The following is a 21,196-nucleotide window of genomic DNA, read 5'->3' as shown; positions in this document are numbered from 1 at the left end:
TTCTTCATTGCTCTTTTACGAGGTTTTGGGGAATTATTCATTGAATTTAATATGAAGAAAACATTTTTACAGAATCAGAAGAATTCTTTAAAAATATCCCATTAAAACTGCAGAATTCTAGAGAATAAAATGTAAGCATGTTCTTAAATTTTCCAGAGTAGTTCAAGTCCAAGTTTGATTTGTAAAATTATGATGAATACATTTGTTCCTTCACTACGTCTGCTAGCTTATTCTTATGATGAGGAATAGGGGGAAAAAAAAGTTTTGCTTGCCCCAGGTAATCTGTGTTGTATTTTGCAAGGCTGCTTTAAAGAAATTTAGTCTCGTGGAGGAATGCTCCCTAGATTCTAAATAGTATGTCTTTGCAATTTAGAGTGAGCTTTGCAATCAGTATGCTGGTTTTTGGGACGTACACCAAGTGCTGTGCTTTGTTGTTTATACTGGTTCAGTAAGAGCAGTTTACACACACTTCTGATGTGGTGGGTGACTCTGGTGCAAGGACTGTGTCTTCTGAGCATTGGAATGCTGTATTGCTTTAACATATTGTTTGCAAGATGCAGGGTCATTTTGGGGTGAAAAGAGGATGCATGACAACTCCAATGGTAAGTAAACAATATGATGCTATATTAGCCCCTCTCACATTCAAAATATTTGGCAGGGGAAATTCAATTCAATTGCAAAAGGACATTTGTAATATTTATTTTATTTCCAAACCATGTCAATAGGAAAAGTGAAAACTATAAATATGGACTCCAGTCTTCAGCTTATCTTCACAAACAGTAATATTCATTTAACTTTCCATAGTGTACTTTTTAACGTTAACTTTTTTTTTAAATTTAGGAATTCTCCGGAATTTCAGAAACTGCTTGGTATTGCTATGGAACTCTTTCTTCTCTGCAGTGATGATGCAGAGTCTGATGTCAGGATGGTTGCTGATGAATGTCTCAATAAAGTTATAAAAGTAAGAATTATGTAATGTATGTATTTTATCATTCTATATCTTTCTTTAATACATTGTGTTATTCATTCCATCATCTGTTTCCCTGGTTCTTGACATTTCTCTTAACAAATTGAGAGCTCAAGTATGCTTGCTAACTTTGATTATCACCAAGCTTAACACTTTCCTTAAGAACAACAGAAAAATATCATTGGATGTAAGAGACTTTCTAATATACTGTTGGCAGTGTTTCTTTACTTTTATCCTTTCAGGCCAGAAGCTTCTAATAAGGGTAGTTAAGTTCTGGAATAGGCTTCCAAGGAAGGTTGTGGATTCCCCATCATTGGACGATTTAACAACAAGTTTGACAAACACCTGTCAGGGACGATCTAGGTATACATGGTCCTGCCTTAGTGCAGGGGGTTGGACTTTGACCTCTCAAGGTCCCTTCTAACCCTGTATGTATGTGATTCTGTGACAGTGATGAAAAGCTGAACTTCTGAGGAGGGAGAAAGAAAAGGAGTACTTGTGGCACCTTAGAGACTAACAAATTTATTAGAGCATAAGCTTCCGTGAGCTACAGCTCACTTCGTCGGAGAGGGTCTGCAGAGGGTTGTAACTTGGTCCCCAAGGCTAAGCTGGACCTGCCCAACTACTTGAAGGAAATACTAAGCTTAGATGAAACTATATATGTTGAGGTTTTTGTTGTGTTTTCTCTGTTGTGTTCTATGGGTAAATAAATGTTACTTGATTCTGAATAAGCTTCTTCTGTGACTGCATTCTTGGATTGGTCTAGACTCCCAGAGGAAAGTCTAAGCTTGGGCTATAACCTAGCTAGCCCTGCTAAGACTACAGTTGGCAAATGAATACTGTAATTTGATGACCCAATCAGAGTGGGGGATGAATCATGGGATTCTACCATGAGAGAGGTGTGAATGTGTTATGCTATACAAAGTACACGGGCTCTTTTTATAAGAGAGAAGGCAAATATGCCATCTTTATTGAAAATACAACAGTTAGCTTTTCAGTCACATAACATACACACAAACACACACACAAGTCCTGCAGATGGTCTTTATAGTTACCGGTCTGTTGTAGCTCAAGTCAATCTAATGGCCAGTTAGTGAGGACCTCGGCTCTGTCTGTCATGATCCGATGCTCCGAGGCTTTGCAGGACTGAACCCAGAGTTCCATGGCAAAACACCTCATCTTTATAGTTGTAAATTCCATTTGAGTCCATGCATTTTGCAATGTCATCCTGTAATTATTAGTCCTTAAGTGATCGCAAAAAGAAAAGGAGTACTTGTGGCACCTTAGAGACTAACAAATTTATTAGAGCATAAGCTTTCGTGAGCTACAGCTCATTTCATCGGATGCATTTACTCACGAAAGCTTATGCTCTAATAAATTTGTTAGTCTCTAAGGTGCCACAAGTACTCCTTTTCTTTTTGCGAATACAGACTAACACGGCTGCTACTCTGAAACCTGTCCTTAAGTGATGTTAATCTTGGGGTTTTCTGCTGTTATCATTTGATGGTTATTGTTGGGCTTCCCATCGTTATCTCCTATTTGTTGTCTCGCCTTCAGGGGTGCCTGTCTCAACTTTGAGTTCGTCAATGGTGCTAACATGTTTAGCCTCTGATACAATGGATGTTTTCTGATTGTCTCCTGGTGTTTCCGAGTCTCTCACTTTTTCTTGACCATCTGGACATTTGTGATGGCTTTCACACCTTCTCTTTTCCTGATGCATGCATTCCTCATTCACACAAACAGTCTCTCACAAAAACCTTCAAAGGTATACAGAATACATTGTAAATTAAGTCATGCTAAATCTTATAACTAAAACAATTCACATTGGGGTTTCAGGCCCTCAACGTTTCTCTAATCTATTTATCATAGACGCAATACAAAATCCTGTCTTTTTTACTTACTAAACCTTAAAACAAAAAAATGTATATTTAACTAGAATGCCTAATTCGTAATACATATAGAAAACCATAGTAACTTATCCTAAAACAAAAGGGTGATCGTAATCAGTCATACAGATTGTTCTGGTCTGTCCCTGCCTTAACATCAGTACAGACACTGGCAGTCTGTGAGATGCATTCCTATCAATGTCCCCGAGGGTCATTTCTTTCTGCTATTCAAAAAGGATGGCTGGTAAAATGAAATCAAGACATACATTGACAAGTTTCAGAGTAGCAGCCGTGTTAGTCTGTATTCGCAAAAAGAAAAGGAGTACTTGTGGCACCTTAGAGACTAACAAATTTATTAGAGCATAAGCTTTCGTGAGTAAATGCATCCGATGAAGTGAGCTGTAGCTCACGAAAGCTTATGCTCTAATAAATTTGTTAGTCTCTAAGGTGCCACAAGTACTCCTTTTCTTTTTGCGAAGACATACATTAGTAACTCTACTCTTATAGTACAATTATAAAATCCTGCTCTTACAGATATTGGCCTGTAACTTGGAAAGAATTGCAATGGAGAGCTTGAGTGGAGGGTCAAAAGTACATCTCACTCTGTAACCTTAACAGCAGTTAATTGGAATTTCTTCCTTATTGTTGTAATAAACTAAAAATAAGTCCTTTTTCATGACCCTTATTATAATGGGTTTATAAACTAATTATGATTTTGAAATGAATATATGGGTAAAACAGATTTAGAATTGGTGCCTCGTAATGTGTAATCTTTAATGGCAATGCCTTCAAGAATTAAGTTTTAATTTGTTTTATGCCTTACAAAATCAGCCTGCTTCAGATAACTAGCATTGGATTTGATCTTGTAAGCTGCCAAACACTTTATATTTCCATCTAAGTTGATGGAAGTTGAAGCAACTGTTCACTTTGTAGGATAGGGCTGCTAGCTTTTCCTTCAGATATTTGTCTTCAATAGCAAACATCTATCACAACTGTATGTAAGCACTTCCTAGATAAATTAGGTTTTCATGACAAGGGAACTAATAGGCTTGATGGAGTCTTCTACTCTTTTTTCCTTTCCTTTGTATTGGAGACTTTTTGAGATGAATAGTTTTTTTTTCCCCCTTCTGTCTCCTTCCTTCCCTCTTCCTTTTGGCTGTGGTAAAAAGCTTTCTCAAAGAGGAGAGTCTTGCAGCATCTAACACTTGCTACTCTCCTTCTGCCCCTCCCCAAAAATAAAAAATAAGAGTATTTGGTCAGATTGCCTAGTATTTTCAGAAGCTGTTCCAGTACAAGTGTAAGCTTGTTGGCTGAAAATCAGTCTGCTATGGTACAATAAACTGTGTGCATTTTGTTACAGGCTTTGATGGATTCCAACCTTCCTAGGTTACAGTTAGAACTCTATAAAGAAATTAAAAAGGTGAGTGTAGGTCTTTCCTTTTATCTTTTTGGGCATGTCTGATATTTAATATTTTTAAGTATTCTGTTAGAATATTGTTATGTATTGATCTGTGAAGTGATTTTTTGTTTTTAAAGTGTAAATTTCTCTTTGACATTTGAGCTGCTGCAAGAGCTGTATTTAGTGGCTTCTTTTTAATGTATATTTTTGTATGTGTGGATGTTAAACATAAAAATGTCCCTTGTTAACAGCTGCTCAGGTGACGTGCATCTCCATATAGCATGGCAAACATGTTTCTTTCCACTGAAGGCCACACTTTTATTATATATGCAAGCTAATTATTTTAGTCGGTGCTGTAGCAGATGCTTGTAAAATAAGGAAGAAGAAATCAAACAAATGTTAAATGCGGAACACTGTATCAATGGATGACTGCTTACTGCACCTGTGAAGACATACGCATGAAGAGAATTTATAGCGGAACCAATATTATCATTAATCATTTCTAATACATTGTTAATGCTCTGAATATATTTTAGTGAGGAAGGGGAAATATAACTCACTGGACTAGTGTTCAGGAGAGAGAGAAGTTCTATTCAGGACTTCAGCAGCTCTTCTCTGCTGAAGTCTAAAACACCCTGTGGAACCCCATGCAACTCTCTCATTATTGGCCATGTTATATGTAGGTGCTCTTGCATCTTGACCAGAACTATGAGTAAAAAATAAACCCTATTACCTTTATTAGTTTAAAAAAAAAACAAAAAACTTGAGACATTCCTTCTAAGGAGACTCTCCCAGTATGAAAGGATTTTACGTGTATTGAAATGTTGTTGTGCTAACTGTTCCACTTTCCTCCTAACCTATGCTATTAATGACTTGTGAATATTCATCTAGTCTACAGGGACAGATTATAGACACACAAAAAGAGAAGGGAAAAAATGTGTTTAAACTGAAGTTTGAAACACTCCCATCTGTTCTTTGAGTAGATGCAGCCATGTATTACACTTGCACTTTCGTTGCACTGGAGCTGGAGAATTTTGACTAGCAGTACCTGTGAGTGAGTGAGTGAGTGTGTGTGCCATAGCGCCTTCCCCCACCCCCCTGCGCAATATGAGGTGTTGCTGTCCCGACCCTCTTCAGTTCCTTCTTACCACCTGTGGCTGGAGTTGGAGCTCTGTATGCTTTTCACCTCACAAGCCCTCAGGATTTTAGTAACTTTTTCTAGTTGTATGTAGTTAATTAGTACATTTAGTATAGCGCTTGTTAGATTGGTATTAGTTAGCTTAAGTACTTCTCTGGTGATCGCCTCATCTGGGTTTAAAAATTGTCCATTGTGGGCGGGAGCGATCCCCACATGTGGTGCTTGTGCTTGAGAGAAGTCCATGTCAAGGAGTGGAGTTTAATTTGCAAATAGTTCACCAAATAGACTCAGGTGGCAAGGGAACTTTGTCTAAAGCGGCACAAACAGGCCATGTAGTCTGCTTCAGCACCAACGCCTTCAGCAGATTGGAGATCACTCTGGGTTCTGAAAGTGCTGCTGCTTTGCCCTCTGGAGCTGGCGCCTCTCTGAAGAGATGGAGGAGTTGTTCCCTGTCAAGTGTGCCAAGGAAAAGGTCACATCTGGTCTAGATCTTGTGGGGACCCATCTCTCTCCTTCAGAAGAAGTGTGGATTGGCATAGTGTGAATGCCAGTGTGTGGGAGGGAGTGGGTCCTGTCAGCCACTCCCCAGTGCTGTGTGGGGAGGTCAGAGCTTGACTCCGGTTTTGGTCCCAGGGTGTCAGTTGAGTTTGATACTGATGAAGGCGATCCTTCCATCGGCTGTTTCTGTGCCATGAGTGTATCAGTGTGTGACATTATTGACTTGAACTGGGACCGTATAGATCATTGTTGCAACCAAAGTCCTGTAGTGGCACCAAATCTTGTATAAAGGGGGTCAAATAGGGTGTGTAAGACAAGGTTGCTGGTTATGGTTCTGTTATCTGAATGTGTCATTTTTGTAGTTGAAGTTATGAATATTGGCTCTGTACTGTCTGTATTTCAAACATATGCTATGCTTCTGGGTGACACCCCAGGCAAGTTGGTGTCAGCTCTGCCTAGCCTGCTTGATGGCCCATTAAGGACCATCAGCTATACAGCTATGTATAGTTCAATTGAGAGAAGGCAGATACACCTTGTGACATGCAGGGACATGCCTACGGACAGAACTCTGAGGTTTTTCCATGCCATGTGATGGACAGCTTGTCTGTGGGGAAAAAGAAAGAGACCACCTTACAAGGAATATAAAAAGCTGCTGCAGCTCCTCCATCTTGTCTTCAATCCTGCTTCTTGCTTCTGAAGGGACTTTGCTACAAACAGAAGCTCTAAACAAAGGACTGATGACCCATCCCAGCTATGGATGTACTCCAGAGAGTTGATTTGAACCAGTTTATTCCATCACTGCTACAAGCCTGAACCAAGAATTTTGCCATTACTGTATGTAATTGATTCCATTTAACCAATTCTAGCTCTCATCTATATCTTTTTCCTTTTATGAGTAGACCTTTCGATTTTTAGTTTCTAAAGGATTGGCAACAGCATGATTTGTGGGTAAGATCTGATTTGTATATTGACCTGGGTCTGGGGCTTGGTCCTTTGGGATCGAGAGAACCATTTTTCTTTTATTGAGGTATTGGTTTTCATAACCATTCATCCCTATTACGAGTAGCACTGGTGTGATACTGGGAAACTGGAGTGTCTAAGGGAATTGCTTGTGTGACTTGTAGTTAGCCAGTGGGGTAAAACCAAAGTCTTCTCTGGCTGGCTGGTTTGGTTTGCCTTGGTGTGCAAAGGAACCCCAGCCTTGGGGATGTAACTGCTCTGCTTGAAGAAATTTGTCCTGAATTGGCGCTCTCAGTTTGGTCACACCAGAACCAGCATTGTTACCCAGTGGCAACAGACTTCTTCTGCCTCTCTATCCTGACCTCTCCCTTGGTTCAGGAATTTTCCAGGGCTGTGTCCTTTATAGCTCCGTTGACTGGGTGGGCTGCTGAATCTGTGGGTCAGTCAACACTCTGCCCCGATGTTTCCCTTTTGCAGTCGGTGGAAGTGGGGCTCTGCACAAGGGATCTCCTCAGCACCAGGAGCTTCTTCAGCACCCCTGTGGCCATTGCCACCAGTGTTACCATGGAAGCACCCACCTGCTCTTTGGTATCATCAGTTATCTTTGTACCACTGCTGACTTTTGGTCAGTACAGCTTTCAGCACCAGACCCGACTGTTCGCACCAGCTCCCTCTTCATTCTGGGCTACAGATCAGTCGGACTGGAATCATGGTTGGCTCCACCATTATCCTCTGAAGCTCAGGATTCCTCAGTGTCTGGGTTGGAATCTTCTTCCTTTCACTCTCTACCTAACCCACATCGGGAGCTGTTCGTGGAGTGCTGTGGTACGAGGTTGGTGCCCATCTCATGGTCAGGACAGGAGTCCCTGGCATGGCTCCCACTGACCACCAAAGCCCTATCCATACCAGTGGCCTCCAGGAGATGCTCCTCGGTCTCTGAGGTCCCACTCCACATCTTGCTTGAAGGCGAGATCACCATCCAGGTCTGTGGCAGTGACTGTCAATCTATTGCATGTCCAGGCACTGGTGAGCCTTCCCCTCTCACAGCCTCCACAATTGTCCCATCCAGGTCTGTCTGTGCTGGAAGAGGATCCGGCTCTGGCACAGTTAACCGCTTCATCTTCATCCATGAATGATTCTGGGGTTCCTGGCTCTTCCTCTCCTTGTACCGGAGATTTCAAGGCAACAAGAACCTTTTGCAGCGCATGGTTGCGTCCCAGGGTATTCAAGTGGAGTTCCTGCAGGAAAACACCCATAAGATATTGGATATCCTGCAGCTGTCTGCCGCTGGGAGAGTTGCCCTCCCTATTAACGATGTGCTCCTTGAGCCTGCTAAGGTCCTCTGGAGCATGCTGGATTTGGTATTGCCTGCAGCAAAGCACATGAAGAAATGCTATTTGATTCCAGTGCAGAGATTTGAGAGATTCCATCCAGCCCCAAATTCTCTGATCGTAACTGGTGAACGGTTAGGGTCCAGTAGGGCAGATTTAAGTCCATTCCCGCAAGGATAAGGACTCAAAATGAATAGACCTGATATGTAGGAAGATTTATTCCACATTTTCCTTGCAGATGAGATTGCTAACCAGCAGGAATCAGGTTCCATTTGAGTCCCTGGCATCTTGTCCCTTTCTCCTTTTGTGTCAGAAAATTGCATTACTGGTAGTGATAATATCCGCAAGAAGAGTGTGACACTCCTTATACAGAGTTCTCCAATGACAAAGTGACTTTACGACTACACCCAAAATTTTCAGTTTAATTTGAACCAGGTAGTATATTTACCTGTATTCTTTCTTAAGCCGCGTTCCTTTCCGGGGGAGCAGCGTCTCCATATGTTAGATGTTGGGCGATGTCTAGCTTTCTATCTGGACGGGACTAAATTGTTTCACGATTTGCCTTGCCTGTTTGTCATATGAAGTTTGTATGACGGGGCAAGTGGTTTCTTCATAGACAGTATCTAAATGGATAATGTCCTGTATCAAGACTGCATATGAAATAGCTTTGGCTATGCCTCCTTAACCTGTGTGAGCTCATTCTACAAGAGCTTGAGGAATGTTAATAGCATTCCTCATTGACATCTCAGTACTGTACATTTGCAGGGCTGCTATGTGTTCGTTCCATACCTGCATTAACGAATCATTATACCATTACTGCATCTTCCAGGGTTGGATACAAGCTTTTGAGGCAGTCCTGCAATCCTTGTTTAGGTAGACTTCAAGCCCTGCCTCTTGGGGTTGGTATTGTTTGTGAGTCACCTAAGTGGAATACACTACTTACTGTAACTGTGGTTCTTTGAGACACAATGTAAGTGGGTATTTCACAACCCACCCTCCACCCGTCTGCATCGAGTATTGACTCTGGGTGTTCGGTGCGAAGGAACTTAAGGGGGTCAGGTCAGCACCACCTCATATAGCCAGATGAAGGGCTATGGCCATGGGGTTTGAGCACCGTCCCTCTTCGGGCACTGCTAGGCAAAGTTATCTGTCTCTGGCATCGAGAGCATGCACACATCTAAGTGGAATAAACTTGTACATCACACCTTGAAGAACCACAGTTGCAGTAAATTACCATTTATTACATTACTTTTAGACTCCAAATGCTGTTTGGCAAAGGATTTAACTTCCGCTTTTAAAAAATAGAACAGATTTAAACCAATGTGTTCCCTTTATCCTGAATCACAAGAAGTCCTGTCTAGCAGGGGCCTGTCTGCTTAAAAAAAAAAGCATATGGTACTCTCCCTATTTTCCATTGCTTGGTTCAGGACAATAACCCAAATTCCAAGGGGTACATAGTTTGGATTGCAGATGAAGTTTTTACTACAGTTTTTTACAAGGTTAAGTATACTCTTGTTCCTTCAATACCACCATGATAGGCAGCTTGTATATATGCAGGAAGAATTCACACATGAGAAACCAATTCAAGAATTCTTCAGTTCAGTCTTTGATCTGTTTGGTTTCTAACATTATGGGATTCGCATGCAGTTGATATTCTTGAAAGCACTTGGTCTTAATGACCTGAAGAAGAGTATGAAACATCTACACATTTCAAGCTGCATATAATGTAGACATTTACTAAGTAATACAGATAACTTTGTCTGGAATTTTCTAGCATTTCCAGGATCCTAAGATTATATATGTTATACTTTCAGTCTTGTCCATTTATGCTGAATTGTACTTCTGTCCTTGCAAAGAGCCCTGATTGTAGTGTCTCATATTATTAATTTAACATTGCTAAATAGGGAATTTTTTCCCCACAGTATTCAAAATCGCTTTAAAAGCTCTCCTATGTATTTTTTCTTGCGAGTTTACTGTTTTGAACCAATTCTCTTATGGATGAGGACCATACTTCAGTTAAGGCTTTGCTTTTAAAAAAAACAACAAACAAACAAACAAAAATCACCTCTCCCTCCAGCAATGTGCACATTGCAGGCTTAAATCTTAAACTGAAATGGCCCTGCCATCTTGGGCTGTGGAGTAAAGCCTGAATTTATGACTCTTGTCCCAGAGCTAGTAGATGTTGGCATTTTATCATTCTGCCGTTGTACTGTGAGATGCAGGAGGGGAAACGAGGAGCAAGAACAATCTGCTGTTACCTGTGACTGGATGCTTTCTTATCACTGAAGTTGATCTTGGCAGAGCCATTTACTTTTCTCTTGCATATGACTACCTCCTCTGGTCCCTATTTTTGACCACTTGATAAAACGCCAGGAAGAGACTAAAAAATTGTGCTTTTTAGAACACATTTTTATGTTCCTTTTCAGCTAGGCAAGAGTTTAGGCTGATCTTTGTTTTTAATTTCACTTCCTGTCTGAAAGCCATAGTCGGATTTACAAGCATGAGATGTTAGGGAATTGAATCTCTTTTGTAGTTAAAATCCATATACAGTCAAAATCACTTTATCCAGTTTTAAAGCATGTTTGTGAGTGCTGATATGTAACAAACTGTACATTCAATCTATCTAGAATGGTGCTTCTCGAAGCCTACGTGCTGCAGTTTGGAGGTTTGCTGAGCTTGCCCATCTGGTTCGACCTCAGAAGTGCAGGTAGGTGATTCACATTTTTGGTATGCAGAAGTGTTATTTGTCTACCGTACACAAACATAAAACTGAAAAAGTAAATACAATGTCACTGCCAAACGGAGATATTCATTTAATAAAGCTCTTGGCTGGGATTCAGTGGGATTCCCTTATGGTCCTTTGAAATTCTATATGTTGTGCATAATTCAGTGGTATCTATTTAGCTGTATTTTTACCAGAGAATATAATTTTTAAGGTAATTTATTGACCTCCCCCCTCGCCTTACTGTGTTTCACTGCATTAAATGTGTTAACTGAAAAAAATCTAGACAATATAGAGTCACACAAAATACTTCATACTTGCATAGCGCTGTGCATCTGATCTCAAACTTTACAAAAATGATGATCCCCAGTTTTCAGAACACAGACACACCCCTGGAGCCCCGACCTGGGGTATTCTATCTGCTACCCAAGATCCATAAACCTGGAAATCCTGGACGCCCCATCATCTCAGGCATTGGCACCCTGACAGCAGGATTGTCTGGCTATGTAGACTCCCTCCTCAGGCTCTTCGTTACCAGCACTCCCAGCTATCTTCGAGACACCACCGATTTCCTGAGGAAACTACAGTCCATTGGTGATCTTCCTAAAAACACCATCCTAGCCACTATGGAAGTAGAAGCTCTCTACACCAACATTCCACACAAAGATGGACTACAAGCCGTCAGGAACAGTATCCCCGATACTGTCACGGCTAACCTGGTGGCAGAACTTTGTGACTTTGTCCTGACCCATAACGATTTCACATTTGGTGACAATGTATACCTTCAAATCAGCGGCACTGCGATGGGTACCCGCATGGCCCCACAGTATGCCAACATTTTTATGGCTGACTTAGAACAACGCTTCCTCAGCTCTCGTCCCCTAATGCCCCTACTCTACTTGCGCTACATTGATGACAATGTTCCACGACCACCACTCCCAAGAGGAGAAGGCGGGTGGTGGTGGTCGGGGACTCTCTCCTCCGGGGGACTGAGTCATCTATCTGCCGCCCTGACCGGGAAAACCGAGAAGTCTGCTGCTTGCCAGGGGCTAAGATTCGTGATGTGACGGAGAGACTGCCGAGACTCATCAAGCCCTCGGATCGCTACCCCTTCCTGCTTCTCCACGTGGGCACCAATGATACTGCCAAGAATGACCTTGAGCGGATCACTGCGGACTACGTGGCTCTGGGAAGAAGGATAAAGGAGTTGGAGGCGCAAGTGGTGTTCTCGTCCATCCTCCCCGTGGAAGGAAAAGGCCTGGGTAGGGACCGTCGAATCGTGGAGGTCAACGAATGGCTACGCAGGTGGTGTCGGAGAGAAGGCTTTGGATTCTTTGACCATGGGATGGTGTTCCATGAAGGAGGAGTGCTGGGCAGAGACGGGCTCCATCTTACGAAGAGAGGGAAGAACATCTTTGCCAGCAGGCTGGCTAACCTAGTGAGGAGGGCTTTAAACTAGGTTCACCGGGGGAAGGAGACCAAAGCCCTGAGGTAAGTGGGAAAGCGGGATACCGGGAGGAAGCACAGGCAGGAATGTCTGTGAGGGGAGGGCTCCTGCCTCATACTGGGAATGAGGGGCGATCAACAGGTTATCTCAAGTGCTTATATACAAATGCACAAAGCCTTGGAAACAAGCAGGGAGAACTGGAGGTCCTGGTGATGTCAAGGAATTATGACGTGATTGGAATAACAGAGACTTGGTGGGATAACTCACATGACTGGAGTACAGTCATGGATGGTTATAAACTGTTCAGGAAGGACAGGCAGGGCAGAAAAGGTGGGGGAGTAGCACTGTATGTAAGGGAGCAGTATGACTGCTCAGAGCTCCGGTACGAAACTGTGGAAAAACCTGAGTGTCTCTGGATTAAGTTTAGAAGTGTGTGCAACGAGTGATGTCATGGTGGGAGTCTGCTATAGACCACCGGACCAGGGGGATGAGGTGGATGAGGCTTTCTTCCGGCAACTCACGGAAGCTACTAGATCGCATGCCCTGATTCTCATGGGTGACTTTAATTTTCCTGATATCTGCTGGGAGAGCAATACAGCGGTGCATAGACAATCCAGGAAGTTTTTGGAAAGCGTAGGGGACAGTTTCCTGGTGCAAGTGCTAGGGGAGCCAACTAGGGGGAGCGCTTTTCTTGACCTGCTGCTCACAAACCGGGTAGAATTAGTGGGGGAAGCAAAAGTGGATGGGAATCTGGGAGGCAGTGACCATGAGTTGGTTGAGTTCAGGATCCTGACGCAGGGAAGAAAGGTAAGCAGCAGGATACGGACCCTGGACTTCAGGAAAGCAGACTTTGACTCCCTCAGGGAACAGATGGCCAGGATCCCCTGGGGGACTAACATGAAAGGGAAGGGAGTCCAGGAGAGCTGGCTGTATTTCAAGGAATCCCTGTTGAGGTTACAGGGACAAACCATCCCGATGAGTCGAAAGAATAGTAAATATGGCAGGCGACCAGCTTGGCTTAATGGTGAAATCCTAGCGGATCTTAAACATAAAAAAGAAGCTTACAAGAAGTGGAAGGTTGGACATATGACCAGGGAAGAGTATAAAAATATTGCTCGGGCATGTAGGAAAGATATCAGGAGGGCCAAATCGCACCTGGAGCTGCAGCTAGCAAGAGATGTCAAGAGTAACAAGAAGGGTTTCTTCAGGTATGTTGGCAACAAGAAGAAAGCCAAGGAAAGTGTGGGCCCCTTCTGAATGAGGGAGGCAAGCTAGTGACAGAGGATGTGGAAAAAGCTAATGTACTCAATGCTTTTTTTGCCTCTGTTTTCACTAACAAGGTCAGCTCCCAGACTGCTGTGCTGGGCATCACAAAATGGGGAAGAGATGGCCAGCCCTCTGTAGAGATAGAGGTGGTTAGGGACTATTTAGAAAAGCTGGACGTGCACAAGTCCATGGGGCCGGACGAATTACATCCGAGAGTGCTGAGGGAATTGGCGGCTGTGATTGCAGAGCCCTTGGCCATTATCTTTGAAAACTCGTGGCGAACGGGGGAAGTCCCGGATGACTGGAAAAAGGCTAATGTAGTGCCCATCTTTAAAAAAGGGAAGAAGGAGGATCCTGGGAACTACAGGCCGGTCAGCCTCACCTCAGTCCCTGGAAAAATCATGGAGCAGGTCCTCAAAGAATCAATCCTGAAGCACTTAGAGGAGAGGAAAGTGATCAGGAACAGTCAGCATGGATTCACCAAGGGAAGGTCATGCCTGACTAATCTAATCGCCTTTTATGATGAGATTACTGGTTCTGTGGATGAAGGGAAAGCAGTGGATGTATTGTTTCTTGACTTTAGCAAAGCTTTTGACACGGTCTCCCACAGCATTCTTGTCAGCAAGTTAAGGAAGTATGGGCTGGATGAATGCACTATAAGGTGGGTAGAAAGCTGGCTAGATTGTCGGGCTCAACGGGTAGTGATCAATGGCTCCATGTCTAGTTGGCAGCCGGTGTCAAGTGGAGTGCCCCAGGGGTCGGTCCTGGGGCCCGTTTTGTTCAATATCTTCATAAATGATCTGGAGGATGGTGTGGATTGCACTCTCAGCAAATTTGCGGATGATACTAAACTGGGAGGAGTGGTAGATACGCTGGAGGGGAGGGATAGGATACAGAAGGACCTAGACAAATTGGAAGATTGGGCCAAAAGAAATCTAATGAGGTTCAATAAGGATAAGTGCAGGGTCCTGCACTTAGGATGGAAGAATCCAATGCACCGCTACAGACTAGGGACCGAATGGCTCGGCAGCAGTTCTGCGGAAAAGGACCTAGGGGTGACAGTGGACGAGAAGCTGGATATGAGTCAGCAGTGTGCCCTTGTTGCCAAGAAGGCCAATGGCATTTTGGGATGTATAAGTAGGGGCATAGCGAGCAGATCGAGGGACGTGATCGTTCCCCTCTATTCGACACTGGTGAGGCCTCATCTGGAGTACTGTGTCCAGTTTTGGGCCCTACACTACAAGAAGGATGTGGATAAATTGGAAAGAGTACAGCGAAGGGCAACAAAAATGATTAGGGGTCTAGAGCACATGACTTACGAGGAGAGGCTGAGGGAGCTGGGATTGTTTAGTCTGCAGAAGAGAAGAATGAGGGGGGATTTGATAGCTGCTTTCAACTACCTGAAAGGGGGTTTCAAAGAGGATGGCTCTAGACTGTTCTCAATGGTAGCAGATGACAGAACGAGGAGTAATGGTCTCAAGTTGCAATGGGGGAGGTTTAGATTGGATATTAGGAAAAACTTTTTCACTAAGAGGGTGGTGAAACACTGGAATGCGTTACCTAGGGAGGTGGTAGAATCTCCTTCCTTAGAGGTTTTTAAGGTCAGGCTTGACAAAGCCCTGGCTAGGATGATTTAACTGGGACTTGGTCCTGCTTTGAGCAGGGGGTTGGACTAGATGACCTTCTGGGGTCCCTTCCAACCCTGATATTCTATGATTCTATGATTCTATGATCATCTGGACCCATGGAAAAGAAGCTCTTGAGGAATTCCACCATGATTTCAACAATTTCCATCCCACCATCAACCTCAGCCTGGACCAGTCCACACAAGAGATCCACTTCCTGGACACTACGGTGCTAATAAGCGATGATCACATAAACACCACCCTATATCGGAAACCTACTGACCGCTATTCCTACCTACATGCCTCTAGCTTTCATCCAGATCATACCACTCGATCCATTGTCTACAGCCAAGCGCTACGATATAACCGCATTTGCTCCAACCCCTCAGACAGAGACAAACACCTACAAGATCTCTATCATGCATTCCTACAACTACAATACCCACCTGCTGAAGTGAAGAAACAGATTGACAGAGCCAGAAGAGTACCCAGAAGTCACCTACTACAGGACAGGCCCAACAAAGAAAACAACAGAACGCCACTAGCCATCACCTTCAGCCCCCAACTAAAACCTCTCCAACGCATCATCAAGGATCTACAACCTATCCTGAAGGACGAGCCATCGCTCTGTCAGATCTTGGGAGACAGACCAGTCCTTGCTTACAGACAGCCCCCCAATCTGAAGCAAATACTCACCAGCAACCACACACCACACAACAGAACCACTAACCCAGGAACCTATCCTTGCAACAAAGCCCGTTGCCAACTCTGTCCACATATCTATTCGGGGGATACCATCATAGGGCCTAATCACATCAGCCACGCTATCAGAGGCTCGTTCACCTGCGCATCTACCAATGTGATATATGCCATCATGTGCCAGCAATGCCCCTCTGCCATGTACATTGGCCAAACTGGACAGTCTCTACGTAAAAGAATGAATGGACACAAATCAGACGTCAAGAATTATAACATTCAAAAACCAATTGGAGAACACTTCAATCTCTCTGGTCACTCGATCACAGACCTAAGAGTGGCTATACTTCAACAAAAAAGCTTCAAAAACAGACTCCAAGGAGAGACTGCTGAATTTGAATTAATTTGCAAACTGGATACAATTAACTTAGGCTTGAATAGAGACTGGGAATGGATGAGTCATTACACAAAGTAAAAGTATTTCCCCATGGTATTTCTCCCTCCCACCCCACCCCCCACTGTTCCTCTGATATTCTTGTTAACTGCTGGAATTAGCCTACCTTGCTTGTCACCATGAAAGGTTTTCCTCCTTCCCTTACCCCCCCCCCTGCTGCTGGTGATGGCTCATCTTAAGTGATCACTCTCCTTACAGTGTGTATGATAAACCCATTGTTTCATGTTCTCTGTGTGTGTGTATATAAATCTCTCCTCTGCTTTTTCCACCAAATGCATCCGATGAAGTGAGCTGTAGCTCACGAAAGCTTATGCTCTAATAAATTTGTTAGTCTCTAAGGTGCCACAAGTACTCCTTTTCTTTTTGCGAATACAGACTAACACGGCTGCTTCTCTGAAACCAGTTTTCAGATGAGGAATCCAAGTCACAGATATGAAATAATTACTTGCCTGAGGTTACCTAAGCCACACATGGCAGAGTTAGAAACTGTGGACCCAAGTCTCCTGACTTCCTGTCTTTCTGTAACTACTAGACCACACTGCTTCCCATTCTTCTCTAGTGAGCATCTTTCTATAGTTATTTCTAATAACTGTTTATTATTGTATTACCCAAAGATCCCAGTAAGGATTGGGGCTGGTAGCAATAACTGGGGCTTAGTAGGACTACCCTAGTTGTGAGCCTAACTGAGGGAAAGTGGATGGAAGCTTATGAAATAGTCCAATCTCTATAATAACAAATGTTGATGGGGCGGGGGGGAAGGGAAGTAACAAATCCAACTCAATCTGTTAAATAAAATTTGTTTAGAAAAATTTGTAAAGGTGAAAAACAGACTGACTTAATCTAAACAAAAAGCCTGTCAGACTGGAAATTAATGGGCCAAAATTGGTTTGTTGGAAATTAGGCCTAATTGGTAGGCATGTTAATGAAGGGATGGGTTATTACACCCATCACTTCCTTTTGGGGTCCTTAAACAAAGAGACTTTGTGAGGAAGATTGGTGCATGCAGACATTGCCTGGCGGAGAGAAGGGGAAGGCGCAAGCTTAATCATTCTGGCTTCCACCTCCACCATTTCCTGGGACCTACCATGGCACTGTTGGGCCTACATTGTCCTGATCCTAAAAGATGCTCTCACCAGATTGGGCCAGTTTACATGGCCACCCCATGTAGATTAAATCCCAAACACCATCAGAGATCTGAGACTTTGTCACTCTCTTGTGTGTCTTTTTCTTCCCAACCTTATTTCTTTCTCTTCCCTATCCCTCTTCTTTTGCCTTCTGTATAAGAGTCTGGCTTAGCTGGTCAGGACTGTGTATTTTACAACACTGCTGTAAGCCTGTGACCAAAAAGACAAGCAATGCCTAAACAGCCCAATGCTGGTACAAGTTTACCAGGTCTCAAAGTAGCTAATAAAATGGTGTGTGTGTGTGTGTGTGTGTGTGTGTGTGTGTGTGTGTGTGTGTGTGTGTGTGTGCGCGCGCGTGCATGTGTTTCTCCAGCAGTGAGGTAGTTAGTAAAAGTGAACACCAGAGATGGAAGCAGTAGTATTTTTCTATCTCCGCTGTGTTTTTTTCCTCTTCCCTTTTTGTGTGCATTTGTTATAAATGTTTCTTACAAAACAAACAAACAAAAAACAGGATTGGACTTTAATAACCGTTCCAGCCCATTGGAACTAACTTAGTCTCTTTTTTCCAGAAAGTTATTACCATCTTTGATACTATCGAAAGACTGTTAAAAAGGGTTTGTTCCTTATAAAAACTCTGTATAGCTAAAGAGAAAGGGAACAAGGGTTATGAAATGAAAGCCTTGTTTAACACTTTACATTTCAAATGCTTTAACTGTTTTTGTTTCTTTTCTATATCTTCAATGAAATGTTTAAAAAAAAAAAAATTAATGGAGTGTTTGCTATGGTACTAAGCAGGCAGAGGTCTCTGTATACCAAAAACTGAAGCTTGTTTGAAACTATTTAATGTTGGACAGTGACAGTTATGTTAACACCTTTAACACTTTGATTGTATATAGTCCATTGACATTAATACAACAGGCCGCATTGTGTTTTGCTCTATACAAACCCTCATGAAGACAGTGGACCCTGCCCCAAAATTTTATTCAGCGTTGTGTACTCTTTTTAATTCCTTTCACTTCTAATCACCATAATGGTGTATATGCTGTATTGCTGATATATCTTTATGTGTATATAGTATTGTTGTATAGCATTCCAAGCTTTAATGGGGGGTGCATTAGAAAGAATATATCAAATGCTTATGATTAGATAATATATTATTGACTGAAATAATCCTTCTTCCTGTGCTATAACTAGGCCATACTTAGTCAACCTATTGCCCTGTCTAACACGAATAAGTAAGCGGCCTGAAGAATCGGTACAAGAGACACTGGCTGCAGCAATACCAAAAATCATGGCAGCATTTGGCAACTTTGCAAATGACAATGAAATCAAGGTACAGCTGTTTTCAACTATTAAGAAACATTTATATTACACGGGAACATAGCTAATCAACCATTAATCATATGTTACAGATGGCAGTGTAACAGCTACCAGATTTGAATTATTAAAATATGCATTATTTATATTTTCCTCTACCCCTTGATTGTTGATAGTAAATTTTAAATCAAAATAACTTTTTGGGTGGATGGAGGGGAATAATTTTCTTGTTTGCTTGCTTACTGACTTCTGCCTGTCTTTAAGTAACTTATGATTTTTTATTTTTATTTTTTGTAACCTTTTAGGTTTTATTGAAGGCTTTCATTGCTAATCTTAAATCCAGTTCTCCTACCATCCGTAGAACAGCAGCTGGATCAGCAGTGAGCATCTGTCAACACTCACGCAGAACACAATATTTTTATACCTGGTTACTGAATGTGCTTTTAGGTAAGTTTCAGGAAACTGCTTCTACTTCCTCAGGGCATGAGTAATATTGGAAAAAAACAGAATTGGCAATCTAAAATTAAATTATAGTAATTCCTTTGTTAGGTAGCTTTGCTTGCCAACTTCTAACGTGCATGTTAGGTGTCATCATGCCAGACTTTGTCTCAAAAAGTTGCAGGGCTGGTTCAAGTTGATTTACTCTTCCATCATCACTCATTGGACATGCTGATTCAAGTACTAGTCTCCTTGGACTGGTGGTAGATGGATCTGGCCAATGTATGTAATGGGAATTTCCTTCACCCTCCTTTACCCATATTGACTCTGGTTACAGATACTTCATCTCTAGGTTGTGGAGCTCACCTACCACACTACCAACTCAAGCTGTGTGTTCTCAACAAGATTTGATCCTCCACATAAACATGAAGGAGTTGTGGGGTATTCATCTGGTTTGTTGATCTTTACTCCTTCAGATGAAGGGAGAGAATCTACAAGTCCTCACGGACAACGTTGTGGCAATATTCTATACGAATGGGCAGGGAGGGTTCAGATCAGATTGTCTCTGTGAAGAGGCGATATATCTATGAGTTTTGTATTGCCAAGGCAGTACACCTCAAAGTCTCCTGGGAGTTCGGTAAGCAGATTGTTCAACAGAGATCACAAGCAGACTCTCAAGCTGGATGTGGTGAGATTAATTTTTCAAAGCTTGGGGGTCTGTCGCATAGACATATTTGCTACTCTTCCTAATGGAATGTAGTAGGTCTTTTGTTCCAGAGCAGCGCACAGTCAGGGATCTCTGATAGATGCTTTCCTACTGTCTTGGAACGGCAATGTGATATATGCCTAACCTTCCGTTCCGCTCCTTCCCAGGGTGTTGCTCAAGCAGGATCATGCTCGTATGATCCTCATAGCCCTGGTGTGGCTATCCTAGCGTTGGTTCTCCAGTTTGCTGAGTCTCTTGGCATGGCTCCTTTGGCACTACCTCCAGAACTGTACCTGATCTTCCAAGACTGTGACCTGCTACATCCCAACCTGGCTGCTCTCCATCTCATGGCCTGGATGCTCCATGTTTAATGCTTTAGGAGGCAGAGCGTTCAAGGAAATGTACAAAAAATTCTCCTGAATATCAGAAAGCTACCTATTAGATATACTTGCCTGTTAAAGTGAAAACGATTCTCCTTATGGTCAAAACAGACGAGTGTTTCACCAATTCTAGGCTCTCTCCAACATATTTTGGATTACTTCTTCTAACGAAAACAAGGCCTGTCAGTTAGTTCCATCAGGGTTTACCTGGCAGCCATCTCTGCTTTCCACCCTCCAATTGTGAGCTGCTTTGTATTTTCTGGTCCGATGTCAGATTCTTAAAGGCTCTAGACAGGTTATATCCCCAGTCATATATCCCTTCACTCTTTGGGTCTTAAATTTGGTGCCAGAAAGGTGGTTGGGGTTGCCCTTTGAACTGGTTGCTGCCTGCTCTTTGCTGCATCTCTAAGAAAGTAGCATTTTTGATAGCTGTTGCCTCAGCGAGAAGGGTGGTGGAGTTATGAGTGTCGGGAGCTGACCCTCCTTACATATTTTTTTTTATACATTTGTGTCTGCACCTCAAATTCCTGACTAAGATAGTATCAGAATTCCACCTCAGCCAGGGCATATAATTACCAGTGTTCATAAGGATGAGGAGAGGCTCCATACCTTGGATATTGGAATGGCCAATTGGCCTTTTATGTGGACAGGACTAGATCTTTTATGTTGTCGTCCCAGCTGTTCATCACAGTTGCAGATAGGATGAAAAGCCTTTCAATCTTGGTGCAGAAGATTTCATCCACAATTTTTTCCTGCATACGGCTATGTTATGATATTAGCTCTGTAAGAGGTCAGGCAGCTTCCACAACTTTTTTTGTGGGGAAGGGGTTGGAGGGCTCAAA

At 42.7% G+C, this 21,196-nt stretch overlaps 1 protein-coding gene across 3 annotated transcripts in view; it reads left to right on the top strand.

Moving 5' to 3' along the window:
- HTT (huntingtin) overlaps window positions 1–21,196 on the top strand; it is a 190,995-nt gene that overhangs the window by 10,258 nt on the left and 159,541 nt on the right. For all 3 annotated transcript variants that reach the window (XR_006280578.1, XM_038399202.2, XM_038399201.2), the window contains exons 3-7: window positions 841–961; window positions 4,214–4,273; window positions 10,807–10,886; window positions 18,708–18,846; window positions 19,136–19,277. Coding sequence is in view for 2 of the 3 variants with exons in the window: in XM_038399202.2 (XP_038255130.1) it covers window positions 841–961; window positions 4,214–4,273; window positions 10,807–10,886; window positions 18,708–18,846; window positions 19,136–19,277 (542 nt within the window). In the remaining variant the exon portion in view is untranslated. The remainder of the gene's footprint in view (window positions 1–840; window positions 962–4,213; window positions 4,274–10,806; window positions 10,887–18,707; window positions 18,847–19,135; window positions 19,278–21,196) is intronic.

This window comes from Dermochelys coriacea, chromosome 4 (assembly GCF_009764565.3).
Source record: "Dermochelys coriacea isolate rDerCor1 chromosome 4, rDerCor1.pri.v4, whole genome shotgun sequence".
NCBI lineage: Eukaryota > Metazoa > Chordata > Testudines > Dermochelyidae > Dermochelys > Dermochelys coriacea.
The sequence above is the reverse complement of the archived record's forward strand: the minus strand, read 5'-3'. Positions and strand labels throughout refer to the sequence as shown.